We start from the raw sequence: 18,152 nt of genomic DNA, 5'->3' as shown, positions 1-18,152 counted from the left end.
GCCCGCATCCACTCCATGCAACCGTGTTCCCAGGATAGCAAGCTGCGATGCAAACAGCAGATCAGCCCAGTAGTGAGATGCTCCGGTCCACGGCCGGATCTGACTGGGTGCAGAGTGGACAGGGAGTGCTCCGCCATCAAAGTCAAAGTTGTGGGCGAGCAGGCAAGGATCCAAGGCGCCGTGGAACCCGTCCAAGGAACACCCTCCCCCATGATAGGGCGAGGATGTTCAGGGCAGCGCAGAAAGAGAGACGGATTCCATCCGGTGGAGCGGTCCTTTTCGCTCGTCGACGTCATGGGCTGAGTTCTTTTGTTTCTCCCCGCTCCTTGGATTGCGGGTTGTGATGCGATTGCGTCCCGGGTTTGGAACGGCATGTATATATATATTCGGGGAGATGCCTCGATTAACTATCGGAAGGGTCTGTTTGAAAGTTGGACTCGTTTGCCGTTTATTGTTTTCAAGGGAGCCTTGGTGAAGAGAAGAGGCCCATTGCACGGCGACTTACACGTCTTCAGTGCAAGAGCTTTTGAACAGTGCGGCCATTCTCTCTGTTTTAGACAAACCTCTGGAAAGAAAAAAAAAGAGATTCCTTTCTTTTGGAAACATCACATATTGTTTAGAAAAGATCTTTTATCGCGATATAACTAGCGACAATGGCCAAGAAGCCAATCTTCGTGGCCACTCATCCTCGAGCCTGCTCCACGGCATTCGAAAGAGTGAGAAAACTATCCTTTCCCGCCGAGAAAGCGAGAGCTAATGTCGTCTAGGTCTTCATGACGCGCCGTGACACGCTGAGATGCGTTCATGAGCCATTTGGCGATGCCTATTATTACGGCCCAGAGAGGCTGGGCAGGAGATATGAACATGATGAGAAGGCGAGGATTGCCACGGGGTTTCAAAATTCGACATACAAGACGATTTTCGATCGTTTAGATAGAGAAGCATCCGAGGTCTGACCCATTTCCCTGTCGATTGAGAAATTGCGGTTTCGCCTTTGCTTTTGCTTCTTGTCTTTGCTTTCTCTGTCTTCTTGTCCTGTGGCTTTTTGCCCGTCACCTTCTTATCTGTGAGCATGGGTGTCTCATACCACTATCGCGATGCTGGCCTTTTTCATTCGGAGATCACTCGAACTTGGACGCCTATACGGTTGAACCTCCCGAAGACAAGCTTTCCACATTCGTCCCCTATCCCCACGGCCCGTAATTCGTATTTTGATGTCGTTGTGTGGCTCATACTTACCTTGAAACAGGGTCCTCGTCCTTTTATCAAGGACATGGTCTACTATCTCTTCCCCGAAGATGGGAAGCCTGCCAGCATCGCTCCATCATTGCAGCAGACCAAACGTGGCATCGGAACTGATGGTGGTGCGAACGGTACCCACACCAGCAATGGCGTTGGTCGTGATGGGATTGCTGAAGAACCGGGCAACCCGACGGTTGTTCCTGTTGAACTTTTGTCAAAGTTCCATTTTGCATTCTTGATCCGTGATCCCCATTACAGTATTCCGTCGTACTACCGGTGCACGATCCCACCGTTGGATAAGCTCACTGGCTTCTACGAATTCTACGAATCCGAAGCCGGATACGAGGAGGTGTGCCGATTCTTCAACTATCTTCGAGATATCAAAATGATCGGGCCTCATATCGCCCACGGCAAGAACATGGCAAACGGTGCCTCGGGCACGAACGGGAGCCATGCTGCCAACGGCGCAGGCGCACATGATGCCGTTGAGATCTGTGTGGTGGACGCAGATGACCTTCTCGACAACCCGGCTGGTATCATCGAGCGATTTTGCCACAGCGTCGGTGAAAAGTACACCCCAGATATGCTGAACTGGGACAACAAGGACGACCAAACCGTTGCTCAGGAGGCCTTTGAAAAGTGGCCCGGGTTCCATGAAGATGCCATGCATTCGACGTCTTTGAAACCCAGACTTCAAGTAAGTGGCACTGGTCTAATTCCTACCAAAGCGCACGTGGATAAGCTAAGACTTTTCGAATAAGAAGAAAAAGGCAAAATCTGAAGAAGAGTTTGATCGTGAATGGCGCGAGAAGTACGGTGAAAAGGGAGCGAGGATCATCAGATCGGCCGTCGACCGCACGATGCCGGACTATCTATACATGAAGCAGTTTGCTATGAAGGTCTAAGTAGTCTTCGTGGATTAGAGCATCTGTTTGGTCTTCCGTTCTTATTTTCGGGGCCTGTTTCCTTGCTTGTGTTGTGGGACGACACCTCGGACGTAGCATTGCCCTTAATATTTACACATTTGGACAATCGTATCAAAGTCGGGCAGGGCGCCGCCTTTTCGTATGCATGTACATTCATACATTGGTCTACCAAATTATATAGATTACTTTTAAAAGTTGGAATTCCGTAAGGCGAATACAGCCAACCTTTCAAGTCTCTAGATTTATACTCCTCCCAAACCGCGCGTACAGCGCAACTTTCAATTGCCGCAACTCATCTCGCAGTTCACCGAGCTGCTCTTCTATTTTCGAGACTTCCTCGTCGATCTGTTCCGTGGATGCTAAGAGAAGGGCCTGCGCTTCGGGGAGAGGAAGGGAGATAAACGAATCGCCGATTTTGTAACTGCACAGGGAAATTGAGGTGAGACAACGGACTGGCACGGGGCGAGGGTATATAGGCACTTACGGGACTGGCTCGTCTTCGTCGGCGAGATCGAGCTCGGCAGATATTTCTTCGAGGTCTTCTTTGTCTTTCTAGAGATTGCGAGTATGTGTTAGTTTAGGCTTCTATGTTACGGTGTCCAATGTCTTTGGACACAATGAGGAGCATTAAATCCAGTAAACTCCATCATAGTGAAAAATCATAGCGGTGTTCCCAATATAAGTTGAAGATGCCTGAACGTGACGGAGCGCGGGGGAAACGGATCCCATACCTGTTTCGCCTTGAGCTGGTCTTCTAGCACCGTTTCACGCTGGTGCAATCTGCTGAAACGATTGATTTTCTCCTGGTCTTCGCGCCGGACTTCGGTTTCTTCTTGTGAGGCTTCCTCCTCTTTCGAGAGCTGCCGGGGGAAACGTCAGTGGGCTGGGGATAATCGGAGGAGGGGTAATGGTACCATGCGCCTCGAGAGCATCATTTTGACGAGTTATAGCGGCTGACGACCGTCAATAGCTACGTTGTCTCTTCTCGAAGTCCTCTGACTCGGAGGAACTGGATACTGGATGGGTTGTCCGTGATGGATTAAAGTGGTTGGGCACAACGAGGCAGCTAACCAGTCAACAGTGGCACGCGAGCTATTCTCACAACGTTTTCCCCCCAGGGTCAACCCAAAGGCGGAGCAATATCAATGGCACCGTCAACGGACTGCCATCAAGATGCCAAATCCTCTCTTTTCCTCTCCGTCCTTCCGCTGCTGCAGTTCGCCCGCGTCGACGATGACGATTGTTGATCAGCCGCTAACGAGCTCAACGACCCTAGTGGCTTGGCACCGCAGTGACGACGTTGGCCATCACCGCCGTCACGCATCGCCAGGCACCGCGAAAGACAGATATCGCCTTCAATTCCAGCACTTCTCGTTGTCTATGAGTGCTGGCCTGACCTCTGTGCCGTCACAGACTTTGCCTCTTTTTGGAGCCTGGTGGACCTCGCAGCCTCCGACAGCATAGCTGTCTCACAGACGCCGTTACTGGAATCTGTCCCGGTGACGTCCCATCTACCGTCCATCTGCAGCGATTCCCACCGCCATCATGAGGGCAGCTCTGGACTTGCCGCTCATTTCCCTGCTCGCTCTTTTCCCCGTATTGCCGTCAGCGCAAATAAATTGCGCCAAGATCGTCGTCGATGGCATAACATGGAACCTAAGTAAACTGGCGGGACCGCATTCCGTCTACAACGTTGTAGAGCATCCCCCATCTACGATAAATACAACATATACGCTGGACATATGCAAGCCCCTGCCGAAAAACAGCCAATGCTCGAGCGGGACATTTGGTGCGCCCACCCCTTTTTATCAACCTGTTCTGAAGCAATCGGATGGCTGACACCTGCCTTTTTCCTGGCCCTACAGTATGCGGTATCGAACGAACAAAAAACAAAGATGCCGAAGTCATTTCGGGAACGATTCCCATAGCAGGGAATTATGCTCACAGCTCTGGTCGAACCCTCGACCCCAAAATGACCCGTCTAAAAGCCAGCGATTCGCAACAAGAAGGTCTCCGGATCGAACTACACGGTGGGAAATACTTGAAACGCAAACAACAAGCTGTGATAGAGTTGATTTGCGATAAGAGTCGGAGTGGATTGGATGACGAAGATAAGCAGCAAAGAAGTAAACGAGAAGGTGAGAGCCCCGAGGACAAGGACCCGGAATCGTCGGACGGCGATCAGAGCGACCCTAGCAAGGAGAAAAGCCTTCAGTTCAAAAGCTACGGAGAAGTCGGCGACATTGACGTACTGAGGGTGGACTGGCGAACAAAATATGCCTGTGAGGGGATGCAAGAAGGCGGAGAAGGTGGAAAATCGAACCGTTGGGGATTTTTCACCTGGCTTATCATCCTGTAAGTTTCTTTTTTTTTTTTTAACGGTGTACAAGGAACACGCCTATATTACACTTTTGTTATATACTGACAATCGCATTCAGCCTTTTCCTCTGCATCGCTGCATATCTCATTTTTGGCTCATGGCTTAATTACAACCGCTACGGCGCTCGAGGTTGGGACCTATTACCCCATGGCGACACAATTCGTGATATTCCCTACCTCATGAAGGACTGGGGTAAGAAGGTCATAAATACTCTCCAAGGCCCTGGGTCGCGAGGCGGCTATAGTGCAGTTTGAAATCTGCAGCGAAGGTTGCATTTCGGTATCCCCTTGCTTCCTCCGTTATAACTCGTAGAAAGAGGCCCGGTATATTGAAGTTTCCTCTAATTCCTTTTTATGCGCATCGAAATACTCGTATTGTTCTCTTGTATACCATGCACTCACGAGCCAAACCTATCCTATATGTGTATTTTTCAAATGGCATGATGCAGTCGAATTTGGATCAGTGCTTTAAGTGATGGGGCCAATATCATAATCTACTCTTTGTTGGTTTCGTATTGATTCCGCTACTTTTATTCATCCCTGCTTCAACAAGAATCCTTGGTTTATTATATCCGCAATAACCGCAGCGATTTCTGCAGGGTCAGCTGCAAGTATATCAACCAGTCAGTTTTGACTCATCCTAAGCCTGTGTTCGGATCAGAGTGCCGAAGAATCTAGATGTCCCAATTCATTGAGTCCCCGAATATATCTCCATCCTATGAGCCTGCCGATTTTCGAATTCTCGACGGCATTACGTGCCGTAGAAAGAATGCTTCAATATCTAGGTCTTTGGATGGAGTACATAGACAACTTGAACAGCACTCTCAGGGCAGTCGAAAAAACGGTTAATCAACTACGGGGTCTGGCGACGCAGATCACTTCACACCCAAAATAGCACAATCATGTATAAGAGGATCAAAGCAGAGACGCAGGCGCAGAGGTCGTCCCTGCGAGAGCGGAATCGCGAATGTTGGGCTTGGGGAACCATTCTCAAGGAAATGCAAATAGGGGCACAACTTGGCAAGCTGGCTTCCAAAACATTTGAATCAAAACGTTTTGTTAACCAAATGATTTCGAAACAGCCTTCCTCGAGGCTTACTCGATTCACCACATAATCGTCTTGCCCAGGGAGAAAAATCTCCTGAATTCTTTGACGATGGACGCAATCTTAAACTGGAAAGTCTATAAAAATCATTAGTTTAATTAATACCTGCTCATTCTAGGCAAATCCAAAGTACCCCGAGTTGATACCCAAGAACTCACAGATAGCACAGATTGTGAGGTCGAAGTGGCTTTTGAGACAGATAAATTTTGGGAAAAAGGAGAGCTTGAGTTCAAGGTCACCACTATAATGCGCTCAAAGGCCACGATTTAAAGTAACCCGTGTGGTATTCGATATTTCTAAATCTGTATCCACCCCGACGGCGAGAAGAATCACGGCGAAGGGGTGCAATGTCAAGATCGCAACAATCATGTTCATTTATTTCTACGCCATGGAGCTTACGACGCATGGGTTTAGAAGCCATCAATTTTCTTTACTGTTTTGTCCATTCAAGCTTCAGCTGTTTGTTTGGCTATCGCCTGGGCCCGGAGCCTAAGAGCTACAGAGCGGTAGCATGATCGTAAGTCGAGTTCTTGGGCTTTGTAGAACATCGCAGCCTTGTCAACAAACAGGATCTAATGCCTAAATGGGGCAGCCAGATTGTATCCACTTTGTTTAGGTTGTCGTATTGGGCCAGGAGACATTGCAACCCCAAAAACCTATTACCTATCGAAGCTCACACGTCCAGATTTTTGGCACGCGATGCATTGGTTCCCATAACAATTTCAGCCCGTCCTGAGGATGAAAAATAGTAGCAAGTTAATTTATGCTTCAAATAGCATTTATCATGCTTTAAGAGGTTTGCCCGTAAAAGGGCTAGCTTTCACCTGATTGGGTACATTATATCATTATTCCAATGGGAGGGTATCAAAAACAAAAAGCAAAAACTGAAAATCGATGCAGCGCGATGTTGTTGGATATCCACTGAAGGGGTATATCTTGTTTCCTTTGCCGCCTCATGCATGAAGTTCATTCCCATGCTGTATTCTATGAAACCGGGCATAATTGCGGCTAAAAAAAAAAAAAAAAAGTTTTGTCACTGGTGTGATCAGAAACAAATTTGACGTAAAGATTGGCATCGGAGACTCATTTCGTCACTTGGACAGTTGGCTAGGTAGAATAATGTGCGCTCTCATTAGGGCTTCAGAGTGTCTCAGCTGCATCCTGAGCAGCATTTTGCTGAGAAGTCGGGTTGAGTTTAGCGTGACAAGAACACGCCAACCGGTAATATCCAAATAGACCAGTTATGGGTCATATAATACTTGCAATAGTCATTTTCGAGTTGCTGGTGCGGGAAATGGTCAAATTTTCTAAGGGCCGGTCCGGTTTGGGCTCAACGAGGAAGGGCCTGTTGTTTTCTGCCGGGGAAAGCATTGCACCTCGCTGCTGTTGTTTTGATAGAAGCAGCTGGGTCGTTTGTTCAACCCACTCCCATCCTTCCCACTCCTGATCGCCTTCCTCTTTCCTTGACGGCTCACTTCTTGGGGGTTCTACGAACCGAGCTCTGACTGGCGATGCGGCTGAGGACGGCGATGAAATAGGTGGCGGTGTGACTGTGAGGGGTGACTGAATTTCACTGTTTTGCCATACCCAGCTCCCATCGATCCGAGCCTGAAGGTCGCCGGATACATACGCAATCATCTCTTCGTCCCGCTCCAAATTCACGAGTTCTCCATGTTGCTGTCTCTCTAAAACACATTTTAAAAAGAAAGAGAGGTAGCGCCCAGCAGCTATGTTGACAGGCCGTACATCACCAATAGCAGCACTGGCCTGAATACATAACAATGCAGAAGAGTACTCTGCTTTGAAGAGAAGCAATAAAATGCACCGCCAAATGTGGGTGCATAAAACCGTGCTTGCAGCGGCTGCGAGTAAATAACGCCACTCTCCAGTCCCAGTACCGCTGGAATCTAGAGAACTCGGAGAGCGCATGCAGCGTGCGAGTATACGGGTGGTATCATGAGCAACGGCTAAGCATTGTTCCAAAGCGTGGCGTCTCATTTCGGGTGAACAGGCGGGAGAGAGGTTATGTCGATGGAGAATGAGTCTGGTGTTCTGGAGATATATTATTGGTGATAAGGACTGCGGGTCGAGATATTGGTTCGAGTTAATAGCATATTCCGCAGGGAAGGTGGCCAAGCACATCCTAAAATGGCGCTCGAATTGCTCCAAAGTTTCGGTGGAAACCACTTGGGATCGAAGTCCTTTTGCCAGTTGAGATACAGAACGTAGAACATGAATTGTAGCTAGAAGCGGTGTGGTTCTCGGCTCCGCTACGGCCGGAGCTCCTTCAGATATTAAATGCTCTTCAATTGCTGACGGCAATTCGGCGTCGCAATCTTCATCATGAATTAAAAGCGGTCGGCCTAGTTCGAGTACAACGATCCTATATAGTTGCATATTAGGATCCCATTTTGAAATGCGGAGAATCATACAGCTTCACCTTTCCCAGGCATATATTGACCACCAAATTCTCCTTCTCATTTCGGCATCAACAGGTGTCCATGCCGCAGACTCGATGTGCAACCCTAGATCCTGGGATATTCGCACCGCGCAACCCAACCAAACCCAGCTGGCCGACTTTAAATTGATTTCATACGAAAAAAGGCTTATTAGCATGGCTGCACGGGCCGGATCCACCGAAAACGCGTCTTGCCAGAGGTCGGTTAAAGTGAAACTTGTCTGAATGTATTCCTTGCCTTTCGCTATCAGTGCGGGGTCTAGAGAGTGCAAGGAGCCGCACGCTAAAACTGCAAAGAAGACAGATGCCCATCCTCGCGGAACACCTCGGAGTGATCCAGCGCGGTATATCCGGTCGTAATCATCTAACAAAGCCGGCCAGTGGAGGATTGGGAAAACTGAATGTATGCAGGAGAAATAGTGCCTCAAAAGGACATCAGCCACACTTTTAGGCGGTAGAGGGGGTGAATCTGTCGTCAACAGGGGCTGAGATCGGATATACGAAGGGGTAAGGGGGAAATTTATCAGGCCCTGTCCATGTTGTCGCATTTTTGAGCATACGCTAGCATAGTTCTGCTTTGCACTCGGCGTGTTAATGCGGTGCGGTCGACAGCCGATCTCTGGGATTTTCGGCGGTCCTTCGTTTGGCTCGTAATCATGATCCTCTAGCTTTGGCATACCCATGCGAAGTTGATGTAATTGCTGTTTGGCTTGAGCAAGCTGTCGCTCGAGGTCTTGAACCTGCCTGCGGGGCGTGGTTAAGTCCTAGAAACTTAATCGAGGGATATGAGAGAACCAACTTTATGGAAGACATCCGCCTATTGGTCTCCTTAGTGAAAAGGCACCTCACGTTGCGATTGGAACATTCTGTACAGCTTGAGGATTCGGAGGCGTCGCACTATGGAGAGAAGTCGGATATGCTTCGTCAACAGAAGGAGAAACCCGCCCATTATCACAGTTTCATACCTTGACTTTCCGCTCGCGACAGGCATCGCAACTAGGGTCTTTTCTTCGTTGTCGATACGCCCTTTTGTGTGGTTGCTGGGAGGCGGGAACGATGTGTCCAACGGGTATATTTGTAGTTTCTGGAATTGCATCCTGTGTGTGACGTGCACCAATTAACAATGAAGGTGGTGGGCCAGGCCCGCTCGGAGGCCGCGAATATGGCGATGGGTTGGAGAAGGAGTTCGAAGGCGCGGTTGGCCCCGGTGATGCGGAGTTGTAGAGTAGATGGGAGATTTTCAAACTATCGCTGGGGCGATCAGGGGAACGTGAACTTGGATTCAGTGAGGAATCACGAGCAGCAGGAGGTTGCGGGCCATCGGCGGTTATGGCAGACGAGCCGTATAGAATTGGCGGTTTTGCTTGCATTGGTTGCGACGGAAGGTAAGAGCCGTGCATTTTCCCTGCTAGAACCTCCTTCAGGTTGAGAAGTGACCCTCAATCTCGCATCAAAGCTGAAGCATTGGGGCGGCGAACTGTTGATGAAGTCGTTGTATGAGTCGGGTACGGCAACAGTACGGGCGTTGAAAGGAAAAATTATTGAAGGCATAAATCTACAAAAGGCTGTCTTGGTTGCATATGTAGCCCAGGGCCCAGAGCCCAAATAATCGAAGGCTCAATTTTAGTTCGCGGAGGCTTCGCGATCAGGGATTAGTGGGATCGAACCGAAAGTAAATTCGTGGGTTCCCTTGGTCGTCTTATCGGGTGGATTCCCGCAGAACTTGCACACAGCTCTGGAGCCGGCGCATCCTACCGAAATCATAATCAAACTTCAAGAGGGAGTTTCAGGGTAAACCTGGTTGCCGAGGTATCGCTAAATTTTGACAGGTTTGTTACGGCAGGATTGCACGAATCGTGTGGATCCAATTACACGACGCCGTTCCCTTTCTTGGGATCGATTTCATGACGATCAGGCTTCTGCAGCTAGAAAATCGTAATAAGATGGTTGAAGAAGGGCCCAAACGCGTGCCACAGCGTAAATGTTCCGAAAATAGCCAGGCAGGTTGAGCGGCAGATACAAGGGTCGAGTTGTCGGTCAAGCCAGGAGTTGATGTTCCATCGAATCCAACAGAATATTGAAATTCGCGTCTTAAACACAAGTCGACCCCGTAATGCAGGCCTCGATAACATTGAACGGCCCTACAAGGGTTTGCGGCAGGGTCGCGGAAAATTGCCTTGGAGAAGCTGTGGGAAAAGCCTGGGGTCCCTCGTATTTCATGATCAGGCTAGAAGACCGATGGAATTCACCTCCCCAAATCGAAGATAGCCCGCTCTGGTGCCACTCCACCACTGCGACCTGGAGCCGGATGTTCTTTCAGCCTGCCCGTCGTGCCCGACGGTCCCCACGACGCAAGATCGAGCATTGCTTTGGCAATTCGGCCTGATTTACATTCTGCACAACATTGCCCTACTCCATAGTCAAAATTTTGTTTATAGAATCGCTCCTCGAGAGAAGTTGCCCGCTGATACTTCCCAAAAGTAGCATCAAGCACTGGTATACAGTGTTTCACATCAAGGTTTGTCAGACCACGGTGACCGTCTGGGAACGGCCAGGGATCGTCCAATATAACAAGACCGGCCCAGCAAAGTCCGAAAGTGAAAATTGGCTCATCAATCCTCTCTAATTGGAAGAACCAAGACCTGAGAGTGACGAGTGAGCGGTCTCCTCAGGATAAGCATCTTGAATGTCGGATGCCACGCTTTGTGATCCACCAACACGGGACAAAGACATGGTTTTGACTCCATGTGGCTGAGATTGTGGTACATACGTGCAGTAGCGCACAGGACTGGTCTGGTTCTCCCACTGTTGTTTGGTTTGAGCAGGTCAAATCGTATGCAACATGACGGGCTGCAGCCTCGACGCACGGGCAAAGGACAGGCAGCGGCTTGGGGGACAGAATGGTGGCGAGAGAGAACGAGAGAACGAGAATCGTCACGCCGCTAGCGACTGATTCCGATATATCTGAGGAAGAGAAGACGCCAGATCAAAGTTGATGGTTTGAAGTCGAGGACGCCAGAGATGAGGAGCGTCGTTGTGCTGTCACATGGTGCTGAGCCTCAGACTAAGCGAGCGATCATCTTGTTCTCTGCGCCCCTCCGCAGCTGCTCAAGAATCTCCTCTCCGAGCATCAATAATCTCGCTGCGTTTCTTCTTCCGCAAGCTGCTCGGGGGCGCTTCGTTCGCCTGCATAGGGCACGGATAGTTACTTCCGTACCCCGCATATGGGATAGCTGCTCCACATGGAGCCCATCACCGTCATATACGCTCTGGGCTCGCGGCACCAGATACAATGTGGAGTTAACCAGGGCGAACCGGAACTACTACAAAAGACTGACAGAACAACGGCAGGCTTTATTCTCGGGCAATCGTGGGTGACTGCATCAGCTCGCCAATGCAACTTGTATGCCCGGCCCACCGGATGGTTTGAGTGACCGACGCAGAGTTTCAGTACCCAGAAGAGCGAGCCACCACCGCATTTGTGTCACGTTGGGTCAGCATGGACTGTTGAAAGAAAGCAAGTCAAGGCCCAGCCGCCCGGCTGTCAAAATCGCAGTGTTGGGTTGGGACAACGATGATCGACAGAATATCCGATGGTTACGGTTCACCACGACTTTTATGTTCTGCTTCCGCTGTCAGATTCACATGGATCTCACACCCCTGAAAAACCACCAGCAAATGATCCATGCCTAAAAAAGCCTCTGAATGATTAATTCAACTTGTCACCCCAGCGCAGAGAGGTAGAATCGCCGCGAGAGGCGACATCTAGCCCCTTTGAAAAGGGCGGTTGCTGTCAGCACACATGCTTTCGCCAAGGGAGCGAAATAATGGTATCGAATGAGCCCCCGAAAGCAAGGATAAATATTAACGCTGACCATGGAGGATCCCTGACCGAATTGTCTTCGGTTGGGCACTCCGAGCAGCTGGGCTGGATCCAGAATCCTGCCGCAGAGTCCAGAACGAGATGCGGAACATCCGGTGAAGTTCCACCAGGAGAAAGTATCATTATCTGCCTATCCGCTGCAAGCTGAAGGAAACGCTTTTCGAATATAACGTTCGCAACGGGACGGGAACCCTTCGTACTCCGGACTGCCTCCCGTTTGAAGAATAATACCGCGAGAGCCCGACGATCGATTCCGTTTTGGAGGATCAATTCATGGAGCATGTTACGTATGCCGCATACGGGGTGCGACGCAGTCATTTCCCCCCTTGACCGGACGGGGTCGCATTTTGGTCTCACATCACCCTCAATGAGATCAGCACATGGTTATCGTGGCACAACACACACATCGAGCCCTACACTTCCGGTTTGCTCGTTTGACCATTACCGACACCCAATCACGTCTGGGGAATGAGGCCAAGCATGACTAGTGATCGCTCGCAAAGGGCCCGTGCACATAGGTGCGATGACCCGCATTTTTGCGATGTGAGCCGTACCGACGTTGATTGGGCGGGCAAGCTGGCCAAGCATATGCGATCCTCGCCCTTGAGATATAAATAATAAGTGGACAGAAATTGAGGAGCTACGAGCGAGCTCCGTGTGTGGACTTGCACTCTGACCATGAGGTATTTGAAATAGGTCCTACCCGCTAAAACTCGCAGAGCATGGACAACGACAACTGGACTTCAGTTCCACTACTACTCAAATTACTAACTTAGTGCGTACCAAGGACGGAATACATTGATTTGTTTTTTCCAACAGCTTCTTTGGGTTGCGGCGCTGTTATTTACGCCGGTCGATTCTCCGTACTCCGTACTCCATCAAATATGCACTGGATCAATTAGGAGACTTGATCAAATTTTCTGTTCAACTGAAATTCCGATTGGAAGGTGCCTTGCAACTCTTCTTCAAATAGGCCCACTTGATTTCATAAATTGAGTGCTTTAAAAGCACCGGATCTCCATCCGCCCACAGATGTGGGAAGAGTTACCGCCGTTTTTCCCCCCTAGATATGGTCAATTCCAGGCCGCCAGCATGCGGTCTTGTGCCACAGTCAGAAAATAACCCCTGCGATACTCCGTACTGCAACCCTCTTTCTTGCCCGGTGTTTAGGTCCGGTTTGTCACGTTCGAAGCGGAGTTTTCTCCTCATGTTGGTCGCAGTCCCTTTGTCGGAAAATTTCCAGGGATCCCAGGTGGAGTCTACACTACCTCGGGTTTGAAAAACAGTTCTAAGACACAAACTAAAGAAACGGGGTAGTTCCCCAGGGTTGAAACGGCCAATTTAGCAAACAGAGGTAGGGACCGCCTGGGTTTTCATGGGATCGTTCATGTGAAAGTGATGATGGGGATTTATCATGCACCATATAACTCAGCAGGATGCTCGCTTTCAGACATGAGACACTAGATGCTTTATAGCTGACAAGAGCTCATTCATATGCAAAAACATACCTGAGAAAGCAGAAACGGTCAAAACACCCCCCAGAACTCCTTGCATGCAGACGTTGCAGAATCAAAAAAATAAATCATCCCTGTTCTTCCTTTTCCCCCTTAAACAACTCCCATCTGCGCATGATGGTATCAACGATTTTGGCTAGGCCTTCCGCCTCCTCCTCCACAACCTGGCCGGAAAGATCGATGCTACACCCGACAAAAACCGGGATGTTCATCCTGCGGGCCAGTGCTTGGGCCGTGCGCCTGGCATGGTCGATGGTGCCGGGTGAAGTGTACAAGGCGGTTGTCATTGTGTTTTTGGGATCGAAGCGCTAAAAAAGCAAAGATGACGGGATGGTATTAGCGTTTTCAGTTTCTGCACTGGTCTCCTTCCAAGGGAATAATCGGCAGATGCAAAATAGGAAAAGGAGACGCGGAAGATCACCAAGATTAATATTAGTGAACATAAGCGAGATGTAGTCTATTCTTCAACCAGAACCAGACATTGTTCTGTCAATCATTCCGCTCAAGCACACGAGGTTTCCAGTCTGTACTCCGTAGTTGTGTTTGAAAATGCAGGTATGACAGAAACGCAGAATGTTGCAGGAGAACATACATCGGGAATAGCATAGACCAGACTGCCCATCGGCCTCGTAGTGCCTTGCGACTCGCCAGTTGACGTTGTTGTGAGAAACACCGTCGCCGTCGTTGCGAAGAAGGTGAGATGGATGTGTAAAGTCGTATTCACTGCCTTCGGGAGCGGGAAGGAGATCTCACTAGGGGCAATGGAGAATAGGTCGCTTCCTTGAGTCATGGCGAGGGAGTAGAAGCCAGGTAGCAAAGGACTCGCCGCTGGAGAGTGAGAGCGAGAGAGAAGTTGCGCTGATGCCCGTGTTGCTTTCATCTTGGGCGCTGGTTGACCGCCAAGCACAGCGCCTCCACCTCACAAAGGGCAACTTCCACCTCGTTGGCATTTATTCCAGTGACGGCGACGACGGCACGGAAGATATGAGAGGAGTCTACGTAGATTCGTGTTGTGGATGACGCTGCGATTGCTTATACGATTCGATTCGCCAGATTGTCAGCGATATCAGTGCCGATGGAGAAGCATCCGCACCCGGGAACGGATTTACGACATGGACAGCGCTCTGATTCTGAGCAGGAAGAATGGGCCGGCGAATATGACCCGCTGGCAGATCCCCAAGAGCGCAGAGTCCTCTTTGCGGCCCTGGATTCATTCAGGTATGGCTACGTAGTGCATGATGCTACAGGGGCGGGATTCGCCCTATCCTTCGCATTTGCTACCTGGAACTGATTCAACTGTAATGTATCCTGTATTTGCTTCGGGCTCCAGGGCTGTCTGCGCTGTGCTTCTGGCGGATGAGTGAATTGTGACTATGACTGACTGCGGTTACCAGGCAGTATCGCCGTGTTCTACATCGAAACATCACCCATCGTCGCCGGCAGTCGTTCTACTCCCTACCGTCTTCGCACTGGGAGAAACTGGCGGCCCCGCCGTTTTGTATGCTCGACACTCTCAACAAAATCGACGACGCCATCGACTCAAATGCCGACATTGCAGAGGCCATTCTCGCCACGGGCCTCGCGCCCATGCGCCTTCCACTGGATCCGGCACCGCACGATGTCAGGAATTGGCGCAACAAGGCCACCTCGGAAGATATCAGCAAGGCGAACTCGACGATCCGCCAATTTTTCCGCGACTGGAGTGCCGAGGGTCAGCATGAGCGAGATGTTTCGTACGGGCCTGTGCTCCGCGCTCTGCGGCAGCGTTTCGGTGAGCGGCCGGCATCGGGGACCAAGGTTCTAGTTCCTGGCGCTGGCCTGGGAAGGCTGGTGTTTGATTTAAGTGTGGCAGGATATGCCGCCGAGGGGAATGAGTTTTCGTACCACCAGCTACTAGCGAGTAGCTGGGTGCTGAACCATACGCGAAAACCGGAGGAGTTTGCGCTATATCCATTTGCGCTCGGGTTTTCTAACCTGAAATCCAGATCGCAGCAGCTTAAGCAAGTCATGATTCCGGATGTCCATCCTGGGTCCGTTGTCAAACAGCAAAGCCTATTGCCGGAGAGCCAGCGCACGATGGGCTCGATGAGCATGACCGCGGCGGATTTTCTCATTCAGTATACCGAACCAGAGAGCAAGGATGCCTTTGACGCTGTAGCAACGGTTTTCTTTATCGATACTGCACCAAATCTGATTCGATATATTGAAACTATTCACCACTGCTTAAAGCCAGGCGGTCTCTGGGTCAATGTTGGTCCCTTGCTGTGGCACTATGAAGACCGGCATAATGGAAACCAGAGCAAAAGCGAGGGTGCGGACACGGATGACATTGAAAAGCTGGGCATTGTGGAGCCTGGAGCCGTGGAGTTTACGGAGGATGAAGTCTTACAACTGGTGAGATCGATGGGCTTTGACATTGAGAAACATGATACAGAAGCGGGCGAATGTGGATATATTCAAGACACTGAAAGCATGCTGCAGAATACGTATAGGCCATCGCATTGGGTCGCAGTGAAGACATAATTCCACTGACATTTAACCCGTTTTACATCCCAGGCGTAGTTAGAGACTGTAGCCGCGGGCGTGCTAATCCTTGACGAAGTGTAAGAAGACCATGCTGTTCAGGATCCCTTCTTTACAACCAAACATATTCACAAATATCGCATCGAGTATTATCACTCCCTGGAAGTCACTGCAGTATGGTGGTTACGAACAAATATCACATTGTCTTCCAACGACTGGGGTTATCGCAGTCAAGAATAAAACCCAACAAGGGCAGCAGGGGCATCTCCGTGCCAGTGGCTCATGAAATCCTATGTTCTCGTAGAGCAATGGTATTGACTAGAATCTATTGGATCAAGAGAGCAATCGCGACGAGGGATTGAGACGACGCCGTAGTATCCAACAGTCGGTGCTCAATCGTCGTGCATGCCATTGGCCTTTGCACCCTGCAAAGGCTTGCGGGAGAGTCGCTTGCTTAAGGCTGAACTTGAACAAGAGGCATGGGCACAAGATCATGCTGGCATGGATGCGTCAAAGGGACCAGGAAGGGGTTTGCAAGAGTGTGAGACCTTGTTTAATGGGTTGCGACGATGCGAGTTTCCAGCTCAACAAACAAGGCCCCCTGAGCCTAGCGCGAAAAACGAACGGGATGGAGGGTTCGTCGGCGCGAAAGGCCTGCAGGGATTGAGAATGAGAGCCCAAATCTTGCATAATCGGCGTTTTTTCTCAGAAATGTGATGGGTTGTTCCCCAAACCTGGTTGAATTTACCCGCGGCTGGCCGACGAGATGCCCGAAGCAGGAATTGCTGGAGCTTGAGTTGTGTGGCGCCAAGTTCAACACAATATTGCTCTGACTATCAACAACATGATAGATGAACTGCAATCACCATGCCGGAGAGGCGGTTTCCCAGGCGCATCTTGAGAGGTCAGGAGGTTGTTTTTCGCCAGTGACAATTGACGTTCTTCAGCAGCCCTTTTCGATATTTTAGGCAAGCATCTAAACTTCAACCTCAATAAACAGCAGTTGGCTCTTGTTTCGAGTCCAGTCTTGAGCTGGTGAATCATGATGCAGCTGTTGTTGTAGTGTTGACTGTGTTGATGTGCCGTCGACTCGAAACCCCGCGGCAAGTCAGGTGACCGCCACCAAGGGAACTCTGGCGGGACAGAGTTAACATGTCCCTTCACCCCGGAGGATTTCTCGTTCTCCAGCTGTTGTTGTACTTGCTGGCTGGTGGTTCAAGGCAATGGGCTCGATCCAGCCCTGAGGACGGATCCATGGAATGAGGTTGGGGAAGATCCAGCTGTGGCTGAGCTTCTTGCGAACTGCTGCTGGTGAATCTGTAGTGCAATAATGGGCGATGCGGCTCTTTGTTCACGCTTGCTTGAGAGAGTTGCAGAAGGGCCACCGGTTGTGCACAGGTTGTGGCCAAAGGTTGCAACTGTCAACTGCACCTGCATCAAGGTCACAGCATGGCCTGGTGCACAGCCAGTTCCAACAAAGAAAATCAACTCTTCTCACGATGTCTGATTCCGCTCTCCCTTCAGTTCCCCCTCCAGAGCCACCGCCTTTTGGGCACACAGCCTCAGGCCTGCGTAATGGTAATACAGTACTGTCTGGTTCGCTGTTTCACGACAGTCAGCTTTGATTGGCCGGGCCCTTGCCGCCAAGAGACCTGCTTAGCCAGAAACGGTTAGAGAAATGCAAGCACCAGGCACCGCCGCAAATCGCCGCGCGTTTAGATTACGGCCTGACAGTACCGTGTCGCGGCGTTACATTCGAATGGCGCGGTGTCGCCAATCCGGCCAACAGTCACCCAAGCACCAAATCCCCCCCCAGTTCGATCTTCCCCTCCAACGCTGCCTCTCGCCTCGTATTCCACTTCGAGCCTCCCTCTTCTCCCTCTTCTTTGCTCCCTCTCCCCTCCTGATCCATCCTTTGTTTCGAAAAAGCCCTTTTCGTTTCGTCTTGCGGGTTTCCCACCTGCAATCGTCCCATTCTTTTATGGACTCGATGAGCTCTCGATTCAAGTCTCTTGGGTTTGTATCAAAGCGAAAGACTGGTACGTCAGCTGCATCCGTGACCTCGAACAACGCTTCGACATCTCCCCAGTCAGGACCCAATTCCTCCACGGCGAGCCTCCCC

The 18,152-nt window shown here is 50.3% G+C and overlaps 7 protein-coding genes across 7 annotated transcripts; 3 read left to right on the top strand and 4 right to left on the bottom strand.

The window, feature by feature from the left end:
• Nucleotides 1-653: 653 nt before the first annotated feature.
• Nucleotides 654-2,147, top strand: UREG_07079 (uncharacterized protein; the record flags this gene model as incomplete). The annotated part of the gene is made up of 4 exons (XM_002582260.1): nucleotides 654-716; nucleotides 768-950; nucleotides 1,250-1,939; nucleotides 2,007-2,147. 4 exons carry the CDS (start codon nucleotides 654-656, stop codon nucleotides 2,145-2,147), a joined length of 1,077 nt encoding a protein of 358 aa, XP_002582306.1.
• Nucleotides 2,148-2,396: 249 nt separating this feature from the next.
• On the bottom strand, nucleotides 2,397-3,103 carry UREG_07078 (uncharacterized protein; the record flags this gene model as incomplete). Its single annotated transcript, XM_002582259.1, has 4 exons — nucleotides 2,397-2,589; nucleotides 2,653-2,720; nucleotides 2,900-3,028; nucleotides 3,083-3,103. The coding sequence occupies 4 exons, from the start codon at nucleotides 3,101-3,103 to the stop codon at nucleotides 2,397-2,399; spliced, it is 411 nt and encodes a 136-aa protein (XP_002582305.1).
• Nucleotides 3,104-4,140: 1,037 nt separating this feature from the next.
• On the top strand, nucleotides 4,141-4,802 carry UREG_07077 (uncharacterized protein; the record flags this gene model as incomplete). The annotated part of the gene is made up of 2 exons (XM_002582258.1): nucleotides 4,141-4,523; nucleotides 4,607-4,802. 2 exons carry the CDS (start codon nucleotides 4,141-4,143, stop codon nucleotides 4,800-4,802), a joined length of 579 nt encoding a protein of 192 aa, XP_002582304.1.
• A 2,098-nt stretch (nucleotides 4,803-6,900) lies between these two features.
• UREG_07076 (uncharacterized protein) lies at nucleotides 6,901-9,510 on the bottom strand (the record flags this gene model as incomplete). Its single annotated transcript, XM_002582257.1, has 3 exons — nucleotides 6,901-8,035; nucleotides 8,249-8,850; nucleotides 9,076-9,510. The coding sequence occupies 3 exons, from the start codon at nucleotides 9,508-9,510 to the stop codon at nucleotides 6,901-6,903; spliced, it is 2,172 nt and encodes a 723-aa protein (XP_002582303.1).
• Nucleotides 9,511-11,557: 2,047 nt separating this feature from the next.
• On the bottom strand, nucleotides 11,558-12,311 carry UREG_07075 (uncharacterized protein; the record flags this gene model as incomplete). Its single annotated transcript, XM_002582256.1, has 2 exons — nucleotides 11,558-11,614; nucleotides 11,913-12,311. 2 exons carry the CDS (start codon nucleotides 12,309-12,311, stop codon nucleotides 11,558-11,560), a joined length of 456 nt encoding a protein of 151 aa, XP_002582302.1.
• Nucleotides 12,312-13,575: 1,264 nt separating this feature from the next.
• Nucleotides 13,576-14,297, bottom strand: UREG_07074 (uncharacterized protein; the record flags this gene model as incomplete). The annotated part of the gene is made up of 2 exons (XM_002582255.1): nucleotides 13,576-13,815; nucleotides 14,100-14,297. 2 exons carry the CDS (start codon nucleotides 14,295-14,297, stop codon nucleotides 13,576-13,578), a joined length of 438 nt encoding a protein of 145 aa, XP_002582301.1.
• Nucleotides 14,298-14,582: 285 nt separating this feature from the next.
• Nucleotides 14,583-16,030, top strand: UREG_07073 (uncharacterized protein; the record flags this gene model as incomplete). Its single annotated transcript, XM_002582254.1, has 2 exons — nucleotides 14,583-14,725; nucleotides 14,902-16,030. The coding sequence occupies 2 exons, from the start codon at nucleotides 14,583-14,585 to the stop codon at nucleotides 16,028-16,030; spliced, it is 1,272 nt and encodes a 423-aa protein (XP_002582300.1).
• Between the last annotated feature and the right edge of the window lie 2,122 nt (nucleotides 16,031-18,152).

Source organism: Uncinocarpus reesii, genomic scaffold, assembly GCF_000003515.1.
Source record: "Uncinocarpus reesii 1704 scaffold_5 genomic scaffold, whole genome shotgun sequence".
Classification (NCBI taxonomy): domain Eukaryota; kingdom Fungi; phylum Ascomycota; class Eurotiomycetes; order Onygenales; family Onygenaceae; genus Uncinocarpus; species Uncinocarpus reesii.
The sequence above is the reverse complement of the archived record's forward strand: the minus strand, read 5'-3'. Positions and strand labels throughout refer to the sequence as shown.